General features: G+C 32.1%; 3 protein-coding genes across 3 annotated transcripts; 2 read left to right on the forward strand and 1 right to left on the reverse strand.

The window, feature by feature from the left end:
* Positions 1-468: 468 nt before the first annotated feature.
* LOC100247256 (protein CURLY FLAG LEAF 1) lies at positions 469-2,019 on the forward strand. The gene is made up of 2 exons (XM_002263077.4): positions 469-821; positions 1,446-2,019. Exons 1-2 carry the CDS (start codon positions 585-587, stop codon positions 1,791-1,793), a joined length of 585 nt encoding a protein of 194 aa, XP_002263113.1. The 5' UTR covers positions 469-584; the 3' UTR covers positions 1,794-2,019.
* Positions 2,020-9,410: 7,391 nt separating this feature from the next.
* On the reverse strand, positions 9,411-10,736 carry LOC100250606 (GEM-like protein 5). Its single transcript, XM_002263333.4, has 3 exons — positions 10,207-10,736; positions 9,864-10,138; positions 9,411-9,766 (listed from the first exon to the last, which is right to left on the reverse strand). The coding sequence occupies exons 1-3, from the start codon at positions 10,538-10,540 to the stop codon at positions 9,581-9,583; spliced, it is 795 nt and encodes a 264-aa protein (XP_002263369.1). The 5' UTR covers positions 10,541-10,736; the 3' UTR covers positions 9,411-9,580.
* A 1,083-nt stretch (positions 10,737-11,819) lies between these two features.
* Positions 11,820-13,142, forward strand: LOC100255789 (protein CYSTEINE-RICH TRANSMEMBRANE MODULE 7). The gene is made up of 4 exons (XM_002262939.5): positions 11,820-12,070; positions 12,149-12,365; positions 12,441-12,490; positions 12,926-13,142. Exons 1-3 carry the CDS (start codon positions 12,037-12,039, stop codon positions 12,487-12,489), a joined length of 300 nt encoding a protein of 99 aa, XP_002262975.3. The 5' UTR covers positions 11,820-12,036; the 3' UTR covers position 12,490; positions 12,926-13,142.
* The last annotated feature ends 3,162 nt before the right edge of the window (positions 13,143-16,304 follow it).

Here is a 16,304-nt window from a genome sequence, read left to right on the forward strand (position 1 = left end):
AAAGAACGTGAGTAAGTTATAACACTTAGTTTTAATATTATATCCAATCAAGTTGAATTCATTCTTTTTATTATATCCATCAATTTCAAAAAAAAAAAAATTTAAATAACTATAATAGACAAGATGCCATGCATCAAAATAATAATAATAATAACTTGATTAACTCTTTTTAACCTTCCATCTTTTTAAATTATACGTGGATGATAGTCCCAAACATGCTCATTCCTTGAAACTTCAGATTTAGAATCCATCAGAAGTTTTCAAACGAAAATATAATTACATGGCCAAAATTCAAGATTCTAAGGATCTAAAACCTTAATTTAAGGATAATTTCCCAAATAGGAAACCAAGATTTGAATGGCCACCAAGATCACTGTAATTACCCAAAACTTGAGGGAGGCAAGTCAAATTTTCCCAATGATCTTTTCAAAACTACCCCTACTTCCTTATAAATTTATCTTCAAGAGCCCTCGTTCTCTCTCTCTCTCTCTCTCTCCAATTTTATCTTCTCTCTCCTTTGATTTTCTTTGTATTTCTATATATTTTTGGTTTGGGGTTAAAGCGGTTCGGGCAAAAGGGAAGTGATGACAGCTCCAAACATGGCTACGATCACTGCGTCCTTGGAGAGATCTCTCCAAAACTGTTCGCTAAATCACAGCAGCAGTAACAGCGGTGAAGGCTCAGGTGTTGAAGATGGCATAGGCATATCATCAACCTCTGATGACGCTTCGCCGGAGAATCTCTCCCACTCCGACACCACCTTGGAGCTCAATTCCCAAATGTCTCTCCCTTACCATTGGGAACAATGCCTCGATTTAAAGGTAAGGAAAATGCCCTTTTCTTTTGATTTTTTCTTCTTTCCTTTTCATTATGCCACTTCATTTAATGCAACATCATAAGTATTATACCTCACTAGATCTTGCATTTTTGTAAGTACTCCATTCCGTCTCTCTTTTGTTAAAGCATTTGATGCTTTTGGTCTTTAATGGCCTCGCTCTATAAAAGAAATAAGTCCTTTTTTGGGTTGGTTTCATCTTTTTTTTCCTGTTTTCTTTCTTTCCAAACAAAAGGAGAGAAAAAAAAGGAAAAGCAAAAGCTTTTCTGGGTTTGACCATATGATGTTTTTTTGAATGAAAAAGAAAACCCTTTCTGTGTTTTGATCATCTCAAGCCCTTCTACAATGGGTGCGTTTTTGTTTTCGATCTTCATCAACAAATGCCAAAGATTTTTGCTTTTCCCTTTTCTGGGGTTTCGTCTTCTCAAACTCGTCTCCAATAGGGTTACCTTTTTTCTTTCCAATCTTCGTCAGAAATATCGAAGATTCCTGCAAAACCCTTTCTGGGTTTTGATCATCTCACCCTCCTCTCCAATGGGTTCTCAGAAATATAAAAAATTTCTACTCTCTGCGATTTTCTCTTGTGTTAGTGTCCTGGTTCATGTTGCAGACGGGAGAAATCTACTACATAAACTGGATAAACGGCAAGAAAGCCAAGGAAGACCCTCGAACAATGGCGGACTACAGCGGCGGCGGAGGAGAGCTCGACTACTCAGAGGACGACAGCTCCTACGACAGCGAGGGCTCATCATCAGGATCACCCCCATCGTCCTCGAGAGACCAACACCACCCCCACCATCACTACAGAGTGGTGGAGAAAGACCACGTCCTCGTCGTGGCCGGCTGCAAGAGTTGCCTCATGTATTTCATGGTGCCCAAACAGGTGGAAGACTGCCCCAAATGCGCCGGCCAGCTCCTCCACTTCGACCGCTCTGAACCTGCAAATGCCTCTCCATAAACACACTTCCTTCCCCCTCCCCCATTATTTTTCCTCCATTTTCTTCTCTCCATTGTGGTTTAGGAAATTCATTGTTGATGGAAATGCGACAAATGGATCTGTGACTTCACTCCTGTTTTTCCTTTTTTTTTTTCTTGTCTGTGGAGGGTTTATTTTGGGCGCCATGGAATTGGCTGAGAGAGGTCAATGATAGCAGAAAGAAAGAATAATACTGGTATGATTGCGACGTGTAGGTTTTCTTCTTTATTTTTTTGCACAAAGCTCATTCTTTTTACTACTCTCTATTAAATGCCCCCATATTTATTTATTTATTTATTATTATTATTATTATGAGTTGACGATGACATTACGAAGAAGCATGTGAAATATGCTCATTTCAAGCAATTTATAGGAGTAGTTGGGTAAAATGATTGGTTTGTTTTTGTCAAACAAATAAATTTAAAGTTAATAAAGTATATAGATGTATTTTTTAATTTAATTTTATTTATTTTATATTTTTAAGCACTTGTAATAATATTTTAAAAATATAAATTTTTTCTAAAAAATTATTTTAAAAAGCTCAAACATAATTTTTTTTAAGTTGCAAAATTATTTTATATTATAAATTTTGGCTTTTGGGTCAAGTCAAAAATCAAAAGTTAGCCGAAACGAATCCAAACTCTTTCCTTCAACCCATTCCACAAGTTCTTATTCAACTTAATTTCAAAAACACGTCTTTTTTTTTTTTAAATCTTATTTTTATTTATTTATTTATTTTCTCAACGCACAAATGCAAACAAAAGACGCATTCCATACAAAGTGGACGGTTGCGCTCGTATAAAGGGAGGTGTACAGTAGGATACCATAGGCGCTAGCCCACAGGATAGATTGCAATACTCTTGCGTATACCCCTCGCACCCAAAATGAATCTGTATGAGCCATTTTAAGGATATTGATCTTCGTGGGTCCTCAAATCTCGGCTTTTAAAATCATCCGGGCCTCATCATACCATCAATAACGGTATGATTGGACACACCCTAGATTTTCGAAGCTGATACGATCACCAACTATGGTATGTATTTTGTATACTACCGGACTCCCTTTCCGCCGTATAATTAGGAGTTAGTTTTTTAACTTTATGAGAGAAGATGTCAACAAATCTTATATTTTTATTCTTTTAATAAAATAATATTTTTAGTTACATTTAATTATTTCATTATCGAGGGAATTAATATTTGTTTCCCTTCTCCATATCTGATTTAAATAACATTTGACTTATTTGATAAAATAAATTAATATTTGATTTATGTCTATTTCACAACTGTTTTCGAAAATGATTTTTTGAGTGTTTTTAAAAAATATTTTAGATTTTTAAATAAATTTTTATTTTACAAAATATGAGAGAACAATTTTTAAAAACGATTCTTAAAAATTATTTTTTATAATTATTTTATAAAATAGTTACCAAATATGGTCATTTATTTTTTCCTTGTTAATTATAGATTCTCAATGATTTAATTGATAAAAAATAATTTTTTTTCCTTGTAATAATAGATAAAAATAAAATTATAATATTTTGTAGAATTTGAATATTTGTTTTTGGGTCAATTGCTGCTTTGGTGGTTTGCATATCCTTATCGGTCATTAATGGGGCTGATTATTAAAATAATTGAATGTTTATAAAAGAATAAAATTCTAGTAATATTAATAAAAATCCTAGTTGAGAGAGAGAAAAAAAAGTTGACAAATGTAAAGTTGACTCAGTGCAAGTAATGGAGTGGAAAATATTATTCAAATGGAAAATTTTATGGTATTAAAACAACAGTAAAATATAAAGAAATATGATTTAAGTACAAATAAAGGGTACAAAAAATAAGACCCAAATGTGAAAGATTACTCGAAACACCTTCATCAAATGACTTAAGGAGAAAATTAAGAAAAATAAAAATAATTTTAAAATTAATAATTTTTTAATATGCATTATAATTAATAATTTTTTACTAGTTTTTATATTTTTCAAAGCAAAATTTAACAAAAGATTTGTTTTCCTCTCTTTTACTTGGACTTTTTCTTAAAATGTTACTAAAATTGACTTTTCCTTCTTTTAATTTCCAATAACAATTATCCAAAAAATAATTAAAATTTACTTTTTTTTAATATTTAATATAATAGTAATTAAACATGGTATATCATATTCAACCCCATGCCCGTAATTTATATTTCCTCTATTTGTTTGTTAAATATGAATTCAAATTCTATTTATCACATAACTATATATGAGAAAAAGTGTTAAGGAGCATCGTATACAATTGAATCCAAATCCTATAAATTTAAACTTTAAATAAAATTGGTAGTTCAACAACCATGATATAAACAAATAGAATTTATTTTATCACATGATTATTTTTTATTAACAACCACTTTTTCCCGTATAATATTAAAAAGATAAAAATAACTTTTCATTATCAAATTAAAACCTAAATAAAATAAAGCTATATGGTAGAAGACTCATCTCTAAGTTAGGATTCCATTATTCTAGAGAGTTAGGTAAGTGATGATTATATTTAATTTTATAGCCCAACCTCTTCATATAATGTGGCCTTTAATAATTTGCTATATGAAATCAAACTTGAGTCCCACAATTCAACCATCCATTACCACGCCCATGGACTTTTCTTCCTTCAATAATCATATCTTAATGGTACAAATAATAGAGCATTTATTATCATTTTTTCTAAGTTTAATGATTACTACACTTTGAAAATGGGTTAGGTGTTGAGTACGATACTTACTTTTTTTAAGCTTATAACAAATCCTTTTCTTGAGGAAAATCTTAACTACCTAATCAGCTTCTTTTGAAAATGCAATTGTTGAAATCTACTTTATTAAATGATGGTACAAATAATTTTTTAAAACGGTTTTTGAAAATTATTCTCTTATGTTTTATATAATAAAAGTCTGTTTGAGAATTTAAAATATTTTTAATCTATTTTTAATATTTTAAAATATTTTTAAAAAATGATTTTTAGATAATTATTTTTTAAAACAACTATAATAACAAAAAATAATTAAAAAATGGTATTTGAAAACATCATATACTTTGCTCTTAAGAAGAGAAAACAATTTTATTATTGTTAAATGTATTTTCTGTATTTTTTTTTTGTTCTCAATAACATAAAATTGATGTAAAAAACAGTTGTAAAGGTAAAAAATAATAAGATTGGACGGGACACAATATGACAAAATGTGTTATTTTTTTATTTGTGTCAAATCAATATTATAGAAGAACTCTATTATTTAATCTCGTTTGGGCATATATAAGAAAAAATGATTATGATACAAAAAGAAATGTTACTAATGATAGAAAAAGACACCATTATAGTTTATGAAAAAGTTATTAAAATAGGAAAAATGTAATCATATTACATAGGATGGATGTACATAACTTTCATAATGTGCCTCGTCTGCAACATATAATTTTTCTTGAAAATAATTTGAAGACTAATAATGCAATGAGATATAAGAGGGAATTATGAAGGGGGTGGACATGAGGAAAGAAGCAGTGTTGTGGCCATTGGTCACATACCATAATGACAAAAACAATAATAAAGGTGGCAGTATTTGAGCAATAATATTCTTTTGAATTGAGAGAGGGAATTGAAGAGAAACTGTTGAAGTGAATTCCAGGCAAAAAGGTGACAAAAGATGTTGGCCCTGAGCCTGAGGCTGAAAGATTCTAATTTCAGAGAGGAGGGAGGAGAGAGGAGAGAGGGAGAGAGGGAGAGAGAGAGAGAGGGAAGGAAGGTAGGGAAGAAAAAGGGTGCAGTGTGATGAGGTCTAGAGAGTGCATGTGTGTGATAGCTGGACACCGGAGAAAACAAAGGAAACTTTCTTTCATTTGCTTGGCAGAAAGGAATCTAAGCAGTAGACCTATGTATAAGACTGTAGTACTGCACAGCATGCATCTACAGAGAGAGAGAGAGAGAGAGAGAGAGAGAGATAGAGATAGAGATGGGAGGGGGAGAGCTCTCTGGTCAAGGACAAAATCACTGATACTCCCCAAGCATTCCACCCAAACTATTCAACTTTTTATCCTTTTATTATTCAAACTGTTCTCACCAGAGAATCTCTCTTTGTCCCTTTGTCTATCTTTGCTCTTGTAATTTCTCCTCTCTTTTTCCCACACAAATTCTCATTCCCTATCCCTTTTATTAACAGTTTTACATCAACCCCTTTTCTGATTTTCTACCTTACAATACATTTACACCAAAACCCTCTCTTGGGCTACAAGGCCTTCTAACCTTTTCTTCTTTGAAAGCAACCCTAGCTACATTTTTTCAAAGTCCAACCTTTCCTTTCTCATACTTTTCCCAGCGAATTAGGGCTCTTTTCATCAACCCCATTTGTGATTTTCCACCTTAATGCATTTACACTTGACACGCTCTCTTGGGTCATCTCCATCCATAGCCTATCAACCTTTAATTTTCTTTGAAAAAAACCCTAACTACCTACATTTTTCCAAACCCCAGGGCAATCTTTTCTCCATCTTTACCACTGAATTATAGGTGTTTTAGGTAGATAGAAAACCCCGGTTTCCACTTTCTTCCACTTTCTTGCATGATCACAACCATAAAGTCGGAGGGGAGGAGTTGTCTAAGTCCCCCTGAGTCACATAAGATTCTTCATAGCATTACAGTGGCAGACACCTAGCATCTTTATTGTACATATCTTGGAGACATTTGCCAGACATATAGTTTTGGACTGCTGACTTCTTTGTACTGCCAAAATTCATATCATCTCATGTGTCAATTGCAGTGGATTTTTTTCTTTTCTTTCTTCTTTTTTTCAACTTTTGGGTATAGGTTCGAGTCTAGGTGATGTATTTTCACATATCCAACTGCAATTTTCATTTTGTCTTTTAGAGTAAGTTTGGAAGGAGGTAAGCATGGGAGAGGAGTAGATAAATGGGCAATAAATTGGGAACTAGCTAATAGAATACCACATATATGTTATATGGTTCTTTAAGCTATGGTTGGTTTCTAAAAAATGAGGGAAAGAAAAATAAAAAAGAAAGGAAGAAAAATATAAGAAAAAGATTTGTATAATCTTATTTTGTTGATTTGGTTATTCATGAGAAAAAAAAAAATTGATGGAAAGAAAACTAAATTTCAGATAAATATACTTTTCTCAAATTTTTTTCAAAGAAATGGCAAAGATTTTTTTTTTTTTTAGTATTTTTTTATTTGATATCCAACTGTAAAAAATATTTTTACTTTTTTTTTGCTTTTTTTTTTTTAATATTTTCTAAGAACAAAAAAGTAAGATTAATATTTTTTGCAAGAAATTATTGTACATTTGGTATTTTGCAAGAAACTTTTTTAGTATTTACTAAGAACCAAAAGCAACTGACAACGCAAGCCCGTGTTTTTAGCCTGCTGGCTACCTACAAACCTTTCTCTATTTCATTTGGTATTTTATCCATCGCAATTATTGTACAAAGGACATTTGCAATAATTTGTGTTTTCTTCTTTTGTTTTTTAATTTTAATTTTAAAAAATTTGCATCACAAAATGAACCACGTCTAGTAAAATTGGTATCACATATATTTTCAATAATGACTATTCTTTCTATTCAATTTTCATATAGTGAAGTACTTTTAATTTAATGTGTTTGACAGTATTTTTATTTAAAATATTTTTAATAAAAGTATTTTTTTTTAAGGAGAATCATTTATCAAGTGTTTTTTAAAAAAACATTAAATGTGGTTTTTCATATTTTAAAAGTTTTAAAAATATTTAGTAAAATTTATCAAATTTATATTTTTTTTCCTTAAAAAACACTTTTTAAATTAAAAATGCTTCTTAAAATCACTATTAAATGGACTCTTATTATGATTAAGGTCGGTCCAAATAACAACCAACTCTTATCATGTGATCCACGGTACATACAAAATTTAGGAATGATTTCACTGCTATGTGATTATTGGCTTAACGATTCTAGTTTCATACTTTGCCATAAGAACTAACATCGGTTGTTTTTTTTTTTTTTGGTTTTTTTTTAATGAGTTCACCCTTGTAAGATCACAAAACTTTGTCCTAGCCATTTTAGCACAAGACATTTAAAATAATTAGTCTTGGACAATTTATTTATGAAAATATATGTATAGCCAAAAATAAATTATATCTAAAACTAAGTGGGTGTTTTGTAAACCAATTAACTTAATAGCTTAGTGTGATGTAATAACTTAATTTACGTCATTAAGTAAATTAAGTATGTTTGATAAAATAACTTAATGGTATAATTTAAAAAATAAAAACAATTAACTTATTCTTAAGTTTGCATTTTCATTTTATCTTTTTAGTTTCATTTGTTTTGCCCTAATTACTTCCATGATTTCCTTTGTTACTCCACAACCCTGCTACTCGACTTTCTGTGCCCTATATATAATTTATGAAGATAAATATTACAATTTGATGGTTTAGAATAAGTTTTAAGTTAATTTTATCACTTAAAATAAAAATTAAGTAATAAGTTTTAAGTCAATAACTTAAGTATAATTTAACTTAAAATCAACTTAAGTCATTAAATAATAAGTAATAAGTTTTACCAAACATCCTCTAAGTGATGTCCTAATTGGTCAAGTTCACTATGTAATAATAAAATTGACTTAAAGCTTTACCCGAAATTGGAATCAACCCTTTTTTTTTTCCGTCCAATATGGGGAAATCCTTTATGAAAGGGATACAAAATTATAGTCATACACAAAAATTAATGAATATTTGCATGAAGTATGTGGGCTTACAATGAAGCATGAGATATGAGAAATAGAAACTTTTGACGGATATCAGAGAGAAGGATAAAAATTTCCATAAAAATACCCAGATCTTTGAAGCCAATTTTTTTGGGACCATTTCTTGAAATGAAATGTAGTAAACAAAAGGGCTGCAACTTCAATTTTCTTGGGCCAAGCCTTTTTGAAACTTTAGTGAGGCCCAACCCAAACTGTTTATATGAGATTTTAAAAGTTTTGGCCCAAAAGCTTGATTCAGCCCCAGTTACAACCTCAATATAGAAGGAAGGGTGTTAGGGCTTTGGTCAAAGTCTAATATACACTGTTGGCCCATTATTTAATAAATTAAACTTATAATTTGAAAGTTGAAGATAGTTGAAACCCAGATTTAAGACTTTGAACATTTTAATTAGGAAGCTTTTGTACTTTTGGATGGCCAAAAAGTGATGATTGTGTTCAATATCAACCTTATAAATATCTTATTATTAATCGAGCTAATTTTTCTTTGACAAAAACTAAGATTATGTTTAATTTTGAAAAATTTGTGAGAAAGAATATATAAAAGGAAAGTAGAAAAAAATAAAAAAATTTATTTAAAGTCAATAAAATATTTTTATTTATTATTTCAAACTTATTTAACTTATTTTAATTTATCGATATAAAAACTAAATAATTTAAAAATATATAAAATTTTAATTATATTTAATATTTTTTGTTTTATATTTTCCAAATCATAACCGAACGTGAAAAAATAATTTTCCACCCAAAAATTTGAACATCCAAAATTTGCTTAAAAGAAGAAACCAAAAAACAAAAACCAAACAAATGAAGAAAAAAGTATACAAAAAGAAAGCAGAAAGATATGGTAGGTATCATATTATATTACAAGATGAAGAACAAGCAAACCAGGTCGCAATACTCTTAACTGGAATCGAAAAAACTCATAAAGATCAGATCAGAAGATAACACCAGTAACTTCTAGGAGGATGATCCACCAGCTCCTGGCTTTATTCTATTTTCATGCATGGGCTCTGAACTCTGAGACAATGCTCAAGAGATGTTGGGTCGCCTTCTCAAAATTGACGAACCCCGTGAACCAGAAGTCATGGCCATCAATGGTGTGAATCTGGATGTACTTTTCCGATGGATTTTCTCGCATAGTCACCGGGTTGACGGTGCCTATGTTCCCCAAAGGTATCACAACCTGTTCAATCAATAAGTAGTACTGCATGAGAAGCCTAATTTTCCAATCATTTCTTGCTTATTTTATGAGCAACCAAACAGGGATACCTTAGCTTTACCTTGTAGTAGCTCCAAGCCCCCTGCCCAGATGGGGCAGTGAAGGACAAGGGACGGTCACTGCAGAAAGCCAAACGGGCGGTTGAGAGATAGAGGGTGCCGGCAACGTGGCCAGTGGAGGTGGAGAGGTAACAGGCGAAGGTCTTCTTCAACCTCTCGTTGGGATCTGTTGCGAAAGTCTGCTTGTAGAGAGACTCAAATCCACCCCTTGTCATGGCCTTTGCCCTCAAATTCACCTTTCCGCATGCAGTTTCTGACACCGAGTGCCCCATTTTCACTGCAAATTAATATATATCAAACTAATAGTTTACTGAAATTAATGAAGTTTGTGAAGATGAAACTTACAGTTGTGCCAGATGTTTCTGGCAATGATCTCAGCCTTTCTGCTCCATGAATTGAAGGTATGAATGACAGGCTCAAAAGGGTTGTTTCTGGGCTTCTCAACTGGGGCGAACTGAAGGTATGGCTGGTGGTAGATCTGCTGGTGATCACCCTTCCACATGGCTGCCTTCTGGTTGTCTGGGTGTACAGTGGGCACTGCTGGTGGCCCCATCACGTGTGTTCCCCATTTCTTAGTGTCCTCGCCTGAAGATTTAGGCAAAGAATATGACGGTTGCTGAGAATCTGATTCTTTGGCCTTGGGGGATGGTGGAGATTGACCTTTTGATGTGCCAGTCATGGTTGAAAGAAAGGAACAAAAGAATTATTAGCCTTTTTGGGAATCAAGATAAGAACAAGAGCTCAATTTGGGAGGTGGGTCTGAAGAGGTTTAAGATTTTATAGATGAAGATGATACGGAGAATCTGCACACGGTCTTGTTTTCTTTGCAATGAAGCATATGGGCTTGGTCTTTCCAGAAGGGGCAATGTTTGTTGACACCCTGATGCTTCTAGATCACGCCACGTATTTATTCATGGGACCCCACTCTAATTTTTCTTTTAGATTTCCATATTTTCAACGTGTATACCAAAGATTTATATAAAGTAAATAATATATCAAATCTTAGGATAGCATAAATTATTCATACTTATCATATCTTATGTTTAATTAAAAATGAGATAAAATAAATAATATAATATCTTATTTATCATTTATTTATACATCTTTTATATCTTAATCTTAAATTAAGATGTAGAATATGCATATCTCATATGTTATATATTTTTTTTTAAATTTTACTTATTTTATAAAATAATTTTTTATTATAAAATTAAATTTATGATTAAAAAATAAAAATTAAAAAAATATTTACAAAATATCTTATAAAATAATATTTTTTGTCAAACACCTAGTTGTTTTTCAAAAATACTTTTTATATGTGAAAGCACTTTTACCACAAAAACGTATTACAAAAATAAGCTATTTAAAAGAATTAAAAAAATACTTTTAAGAACTAAAACAATTATTTATAATGGTTTCTTCAGAACACTTAGTGGTATTTATTTTTTGCTTTAATAGAAAAAGTCAAAATATTTAATTTTTTCTATAAAGTTAAAAGTACCTTTTTGAAATTAACTAATATAACTAAAGTGAATTTATTATTAATAAGTTTAATATAATTATATTAGTTGATGTCAATGTATTATTTTTAGTTAAATTGAAAAAGTTAAATAATTTAATTTTTTTTATAAAAAAAACACCACCTTAATAAATGATTTCTTCCGATAAAGAAAAATACTTATACTAAAAACACTTCCAATTAAAATCCCACTTTAATTATAATCTTTAAAGGGCTTCCACACACATCAAAGTAAAGATATAATGTGATATGATTCTTCATCTTTCCCATTTCAAGCTCATTCCTCAAAATCAAATTTGACCGATTTGAAAAAGGTATATGATATTACATTGGGCTAACCCGGAAGAGAAGCAAAAGAAAAGAAAAGAAAAGAAAAGATAAAAGATTGTGGAAGACGCAAAATTATACCTAAATTTGGCGTCATCCAGAATACGTCTACGTGGTGTCTGGTGCTGAGAATGAGACAATGGTGGAACCTTCCTCCTTTGGCTCTAAGCCTGACCTTTTGGGTCCACGTGCCGTGTCAACAGCCATGGTGGAAGCATGCAGCTCCATCTCATCGCCACGAGTGACACCTCAACTCTCCCCTTCTAACTTCTCACACTGGTTTTAATAATTTCGATTCGAGAGTCTGCCTTCGATCGGCCAGGCAGAAGATGAGTTACCAGCATATTCATCATTCTCCTCAAGGTCACTTACCCTTCTTTTTCTTCAGTTTTTTGGCATATCTTTCATTGATTTTCTGCTAATATTGGTATGCATTTTCAGGGTTTGGAGGACCTTTTCCATCAGCAGTGCCACCACCGGGGTTTCCTTATGACGCACCGCCACCTCCACCGCCACCGCCATCCCGACCTGGGCCTGGGTACCAGGACTACTTCACTGAAGGCTACAACCAGCCTCCACAGCCCACCTATGAACACACCCACCACTACCGCTATGGGGATGATTTCCGGGGGCGGTGTTGGTCATTCTGCAGAGGATGGTATCCCCCCCTCTCTCTCCCCCTCCCTCCCTCCCTCCCACTTAAAAATTTAATAATCTTTTGGCGATTTTTCAGTTGTGCTGCACTTTGCTGCTGCTGTATGTTGGAAGAGTGCTGCCTTTAAGGTTGGATGCTTCCACTCCTCTACTTAAATCTTCAACTTAAAATCTTTTCTTCTCTCCCTTTTTTTTTTTTTTTTTTTTGAGAATTTTTAATTTTTTTTTTTTAAAAACTCCATTAGATTTGGATGGTTTTAGCCTTCTTGGTGGTATTGCTCATTCCATCTGCTCCTATTATATATATAATTAAATAAAAGTAATTTAATTTAACTTAATTTATTATTTTTGAACTTATATAAAATAAAAAATAATTTTTTTTTTTTAAAAAATAGGTTATAAAAATTAATGATATTTATTTATTTAAAATTTTTATTCATTTTTAATATAAATAAAAATTTTAAAAATTACAAACGAAATGGTATAATATGTTTTTTCAGCATTTTGGAAGAAATTTTTGGGGTTATTTCTTCCTCTCAATTCCATAATTTTTGTGAGTTGCAGTTGTGCTGCTGTGTAATGGAGGAGTGGTGCTGCTGCTGCTTCTAGGGTTTGATGGCTTTGGTGATGTCTGTAAACATGCTGTCTACTGATGCCTATGCTGTAATCAGTCTTTTAAACTTCTAAACCTACATTTTCTGATGAAATTCTGCATCCTTTGAATAAATATTTCATATGTAAATGCATCCAATAATTTAATCAAAGATATGTTGTTGGAAAATGCTGAGGAATCGAATAGTAACCATACCCAACTCTAAATTTGAATCTTTTGTATGTGTCATGTAGTCTCGATAACTTAGCTCATGTTTGATTCCCGAAATTACTAAAAAAAAATAAGAAAAATATTAAAGAAAATGATTTTCTATTATATTTTGAAAAATATAAAAAAATCAAATACAATCAAAACTAGTAAAAAATTTATACATTTTTTAATTATTTAATCTTTATATCCATGTGTTAAAATAATAAACAAATTTGAAGTAACAAATACAAATAATTTATATACTTTTTCTTTTTATTTTCTTTTCCTTGCATTTTCGCTAAAATATTTCAGCAACCAAACATAACCTAAATAAATATGCAAAGAAATAAATGAGATTTCGATACAAATAATGAGACCTAAGTAAAATATAAATAAATGAAAACATTTTTATTTTGGTTTTTTGGTCATCAACCACCAACTTTTTTTGTATAACAATGAAAAAACTAATTTTTGATATTGTGTGTGTTTAGAATTGAATTTAAATTCTTTAAAACTTTCGGTGTAAATAGAAGAAATTGTTTTTGCTTCTACATATACTGTTGTGAGATTTCATGTTGTAGGTGATAATGGAATTTTGTATTTAGTAGCTTTAAAATAATCACCTAAAAATTAAGGGTTTGTTTGATTTTATTATAGAGATATTTGTAGTCGTTGTGTAGACCTCTTTGTGGACACAACCCCGGGGGGGAGTTGAAATTTTTTTTCATTTTTGAAGTGGGGGGGCCTCTTTCTGGAGGAGGCAAGCTGCGTGGACGTGTGGCAGCCACCACCAACTTGCCATGGTGGTGGTTGAGAGAAAGACATCTCTAAGTAAGAGATGATGGATGGAACGGGAGCAGTTAAGGTAAAGATGAGTGGAATGAAGGGTTTTGGGGGGGGGGGGGGGGAATTTTTTGAGAGAGCTTGAGGCAGGTGAGGTTTTGGAGAGTTTAGGAGTAAGAAGAAACAGATGAGGAGTTCGTCGTTTTCATCCAGGTATGATTGAGGCATGCTTGATATTTCTCTACTTCAGATTGTTTTGTCTCACTTCTTGCTATTTCTGAGTTCATGTTGATGTTTGATTGTGGACATCATATGTTGTGCATATCGGTGGAATCCGAGTTTTTTTTTTTTTTTTTTTTATGTATTTCATGACTAGTTTGTGTAGGATATTTACATGCTATATATATTTGATTCCAATGAACATTTGCAACATGAATCAAATCTGAAAAAGACTTAGAATAGTCTACTTACCTCCAACCATTGTATCGAGTTATTGTAATCGGTTCAAGACTTGATTTTCAAACTCTGATATCTCTTTTAGATGGTGTATTTCTAAAGGAAAAACGACATAGATACGAGTTCGGGACCATGAGAGATCTATATAACCGTGGCTTCCCATCATACCACATTTCTTCTGATTTGCCACACAATGAGCAGTTTGTAGAACATGCTCCTTAATAGCAACGGAAGTGAGAGATGGTTGGTGGAGGACGTGGTCAGGTGTTGGACCACTTCAGGGTGGTGAACGTGTAGCTAATAACATTCTCCCACTTGGTCTACACCTTTAACCTAATGTCCAATCTTAGTCCATCAATTATCTGCATTAAGTAACAAATACATGAATCATGGCAATAAGTCCTCCATATAACGAGTGTTACCTTCCATGTATTACAATGTTACCTTCCATGTATTACAATGTATTCATTTCTTAACATTATTCTTTATGTGACAATATTACTCAATGAATAAACCCTATGTTCATTCTTGGTCTAATGAAGTTGAATTTTCTCAAAATTAAATAAAGGTGCACATCAATATGAGAAAACATCATAATAAGAGTTTGTACAATAGAAACTACTTAAGGAAACTAAGTCCCATGTTCACTACATAATCTTTAAATTTCAACGGTGGCATGCCCCTGGTCAAAGGATCAACAATCATCAATTCAGTGCTAATGTGCTTAATAACCACTTTCTTTTCTTTAACATGTTCTCTTATGGCTAGATACTTAATGTCAATGTGTTTGCTTCGACTTCCACTTTTATTGTTCTTTGCCATAAACAATGCGACTGAATTGTCACAATATATACTCAATGGCCTAGATATTGAATCCATAACTCTAAGCCCAGAAATGAAACTCTTAAGTCATACATCATGTGAAGTGGCCTCAAAACAAGATATGAACTCAGTTTCCATAGTAGAAGTAGCAGTCAATGTCTGCTTAACACTCCTCCAAGATATAGCTCCACCGGCCAATATTAAAATGTATCCAGATGTTGATTTACACGAATCAACACAACCAGCAAAGTCTAAATCTGAGTAGCCAACAACCTCTAAATTGCTTGTTCGTCTGTACATAAGCTTGTAATCTTTGGTTCCTTGAAGATATCTCATCACTTTCTTTGCAGCTTTCTAGTGGTCCATACCTGGGTTACTCTGATATCATCCTAATATTCCAACAGCAAAGGGAATGTCAGGCCTTGTGCAAACCTGAGCATACATCAAACTTCTGATTGTAAAAGCATATGGAATGTTCTTCATTTGTTTCCTCTCAAGATCGTTTTTCGAGCATTGGTTTAGATTGAACCTATCACCCTTCACTATAGGGGAAACACTGGGTGAACAATTTTTCATTCGAAATCTCTCTAAAACCTTATTGATATAGGTTTATTGAGACAAACCTAAGATACCTTGAAATCTGTCTCTATGGATCTTAATGCCAATGACATAAGATGCCTCACACATATCCTTCATGTCAGAATTTTTAGAGAGGAATTGTTTCACCTCATGAAGTAAACCATTATCATTGATTGCAAGTAAGATGTCATCCACGTATAAAACAAGAAAACAAACTTTACTTCCACTGATCTTAGGGTATATGCATTGATCCATAACATTTTCTACAAAACCAAATGAAGAAATTATGTTATGGAATTTTAAATACCATTAGCGGGATGTTTGTTTTAAATCGTATATTGATTTCTTAGGCTTACAAACCAATTGCTCACCATCACTAGAGGGGAATCCTTTAGGTTGTTTCATGTAAACCTCTTCCTCTAGCTCTCCATTAAGAAATGTTGTTTTCACATCCATTTGTTGCAATTCTAAATCAAAGTGGACTACTAATGCCAATATAAT

The sequence above is a fragment of the Vitis vinifera genome, chromosome 1, assembly GCF_030704535.1.
Source record: "Vitis vinifera cultivar Pinot Noir 40024 chromosome 1, ASM3070453v1".
NCBI lineage: Eukaryota > Viridiplantae > Streptophyta > Magnoliopsida > Vitales > Vitaceae > Vitis > Vitis vinifera.

Bases quoted from the DNA above. Each gene is read 5' to 3' on its own strand.
- LOC100255789 (XM_002262939.5), top strand. From the start codon at position 12,037: ATGAGTTACCAGCATATTCATCATTCTCCTCAAG. The intron at 12,071-12,148 runs GTCACTTACCCT...ATGCATTTTCAG, and splicing joins TATTCATCATTCTCCTCAAG to GGTTTGGAGGACCTTTTCCA. The intron at 12,366-12,440 runs GTATCCCCCCCT...GCGATTTTTCAG, and splicing joins TGGTCATTCTGCAGAGGATG to TTGTGCTGCACTTTGCTGCT.
- LOC100247256 (XM_002263077.4), top strand. From the start codon at position 585: ATGACAGCTCCAAACATGGCTACGATCACTGCGTCCTTGGAGAGATCT. The intron at 822-1,445 runs GTAAGGAAAATG...TTCATGTTGCAG, and splicing joins AACAATGCCTCGATTTAAAG to ACGGGAGAAATCTACTACAT.
- LOC100250606 (XM_002263333.4), bottom strand. From the start codon at position 10,540: ATGACTGGCACATCAAAAGGTCAATCTCCACCATCCCCCAAGGCCAAA. The intron at 10,139-10,206 runs GTAAGTTTCATC...ATTAATTTGCAG, and splicing joins CAGAAACATCTGGCACAACT to TGAAAATGGGGCACTCGGTG. The intron at 9,767-9,863 runs GTAAAGCTAAGG...TTGATTGAACAG, and splicing joins GGGCTTGGAGCTACTACAAG to GTTGTGATACCTTTGGGGAA.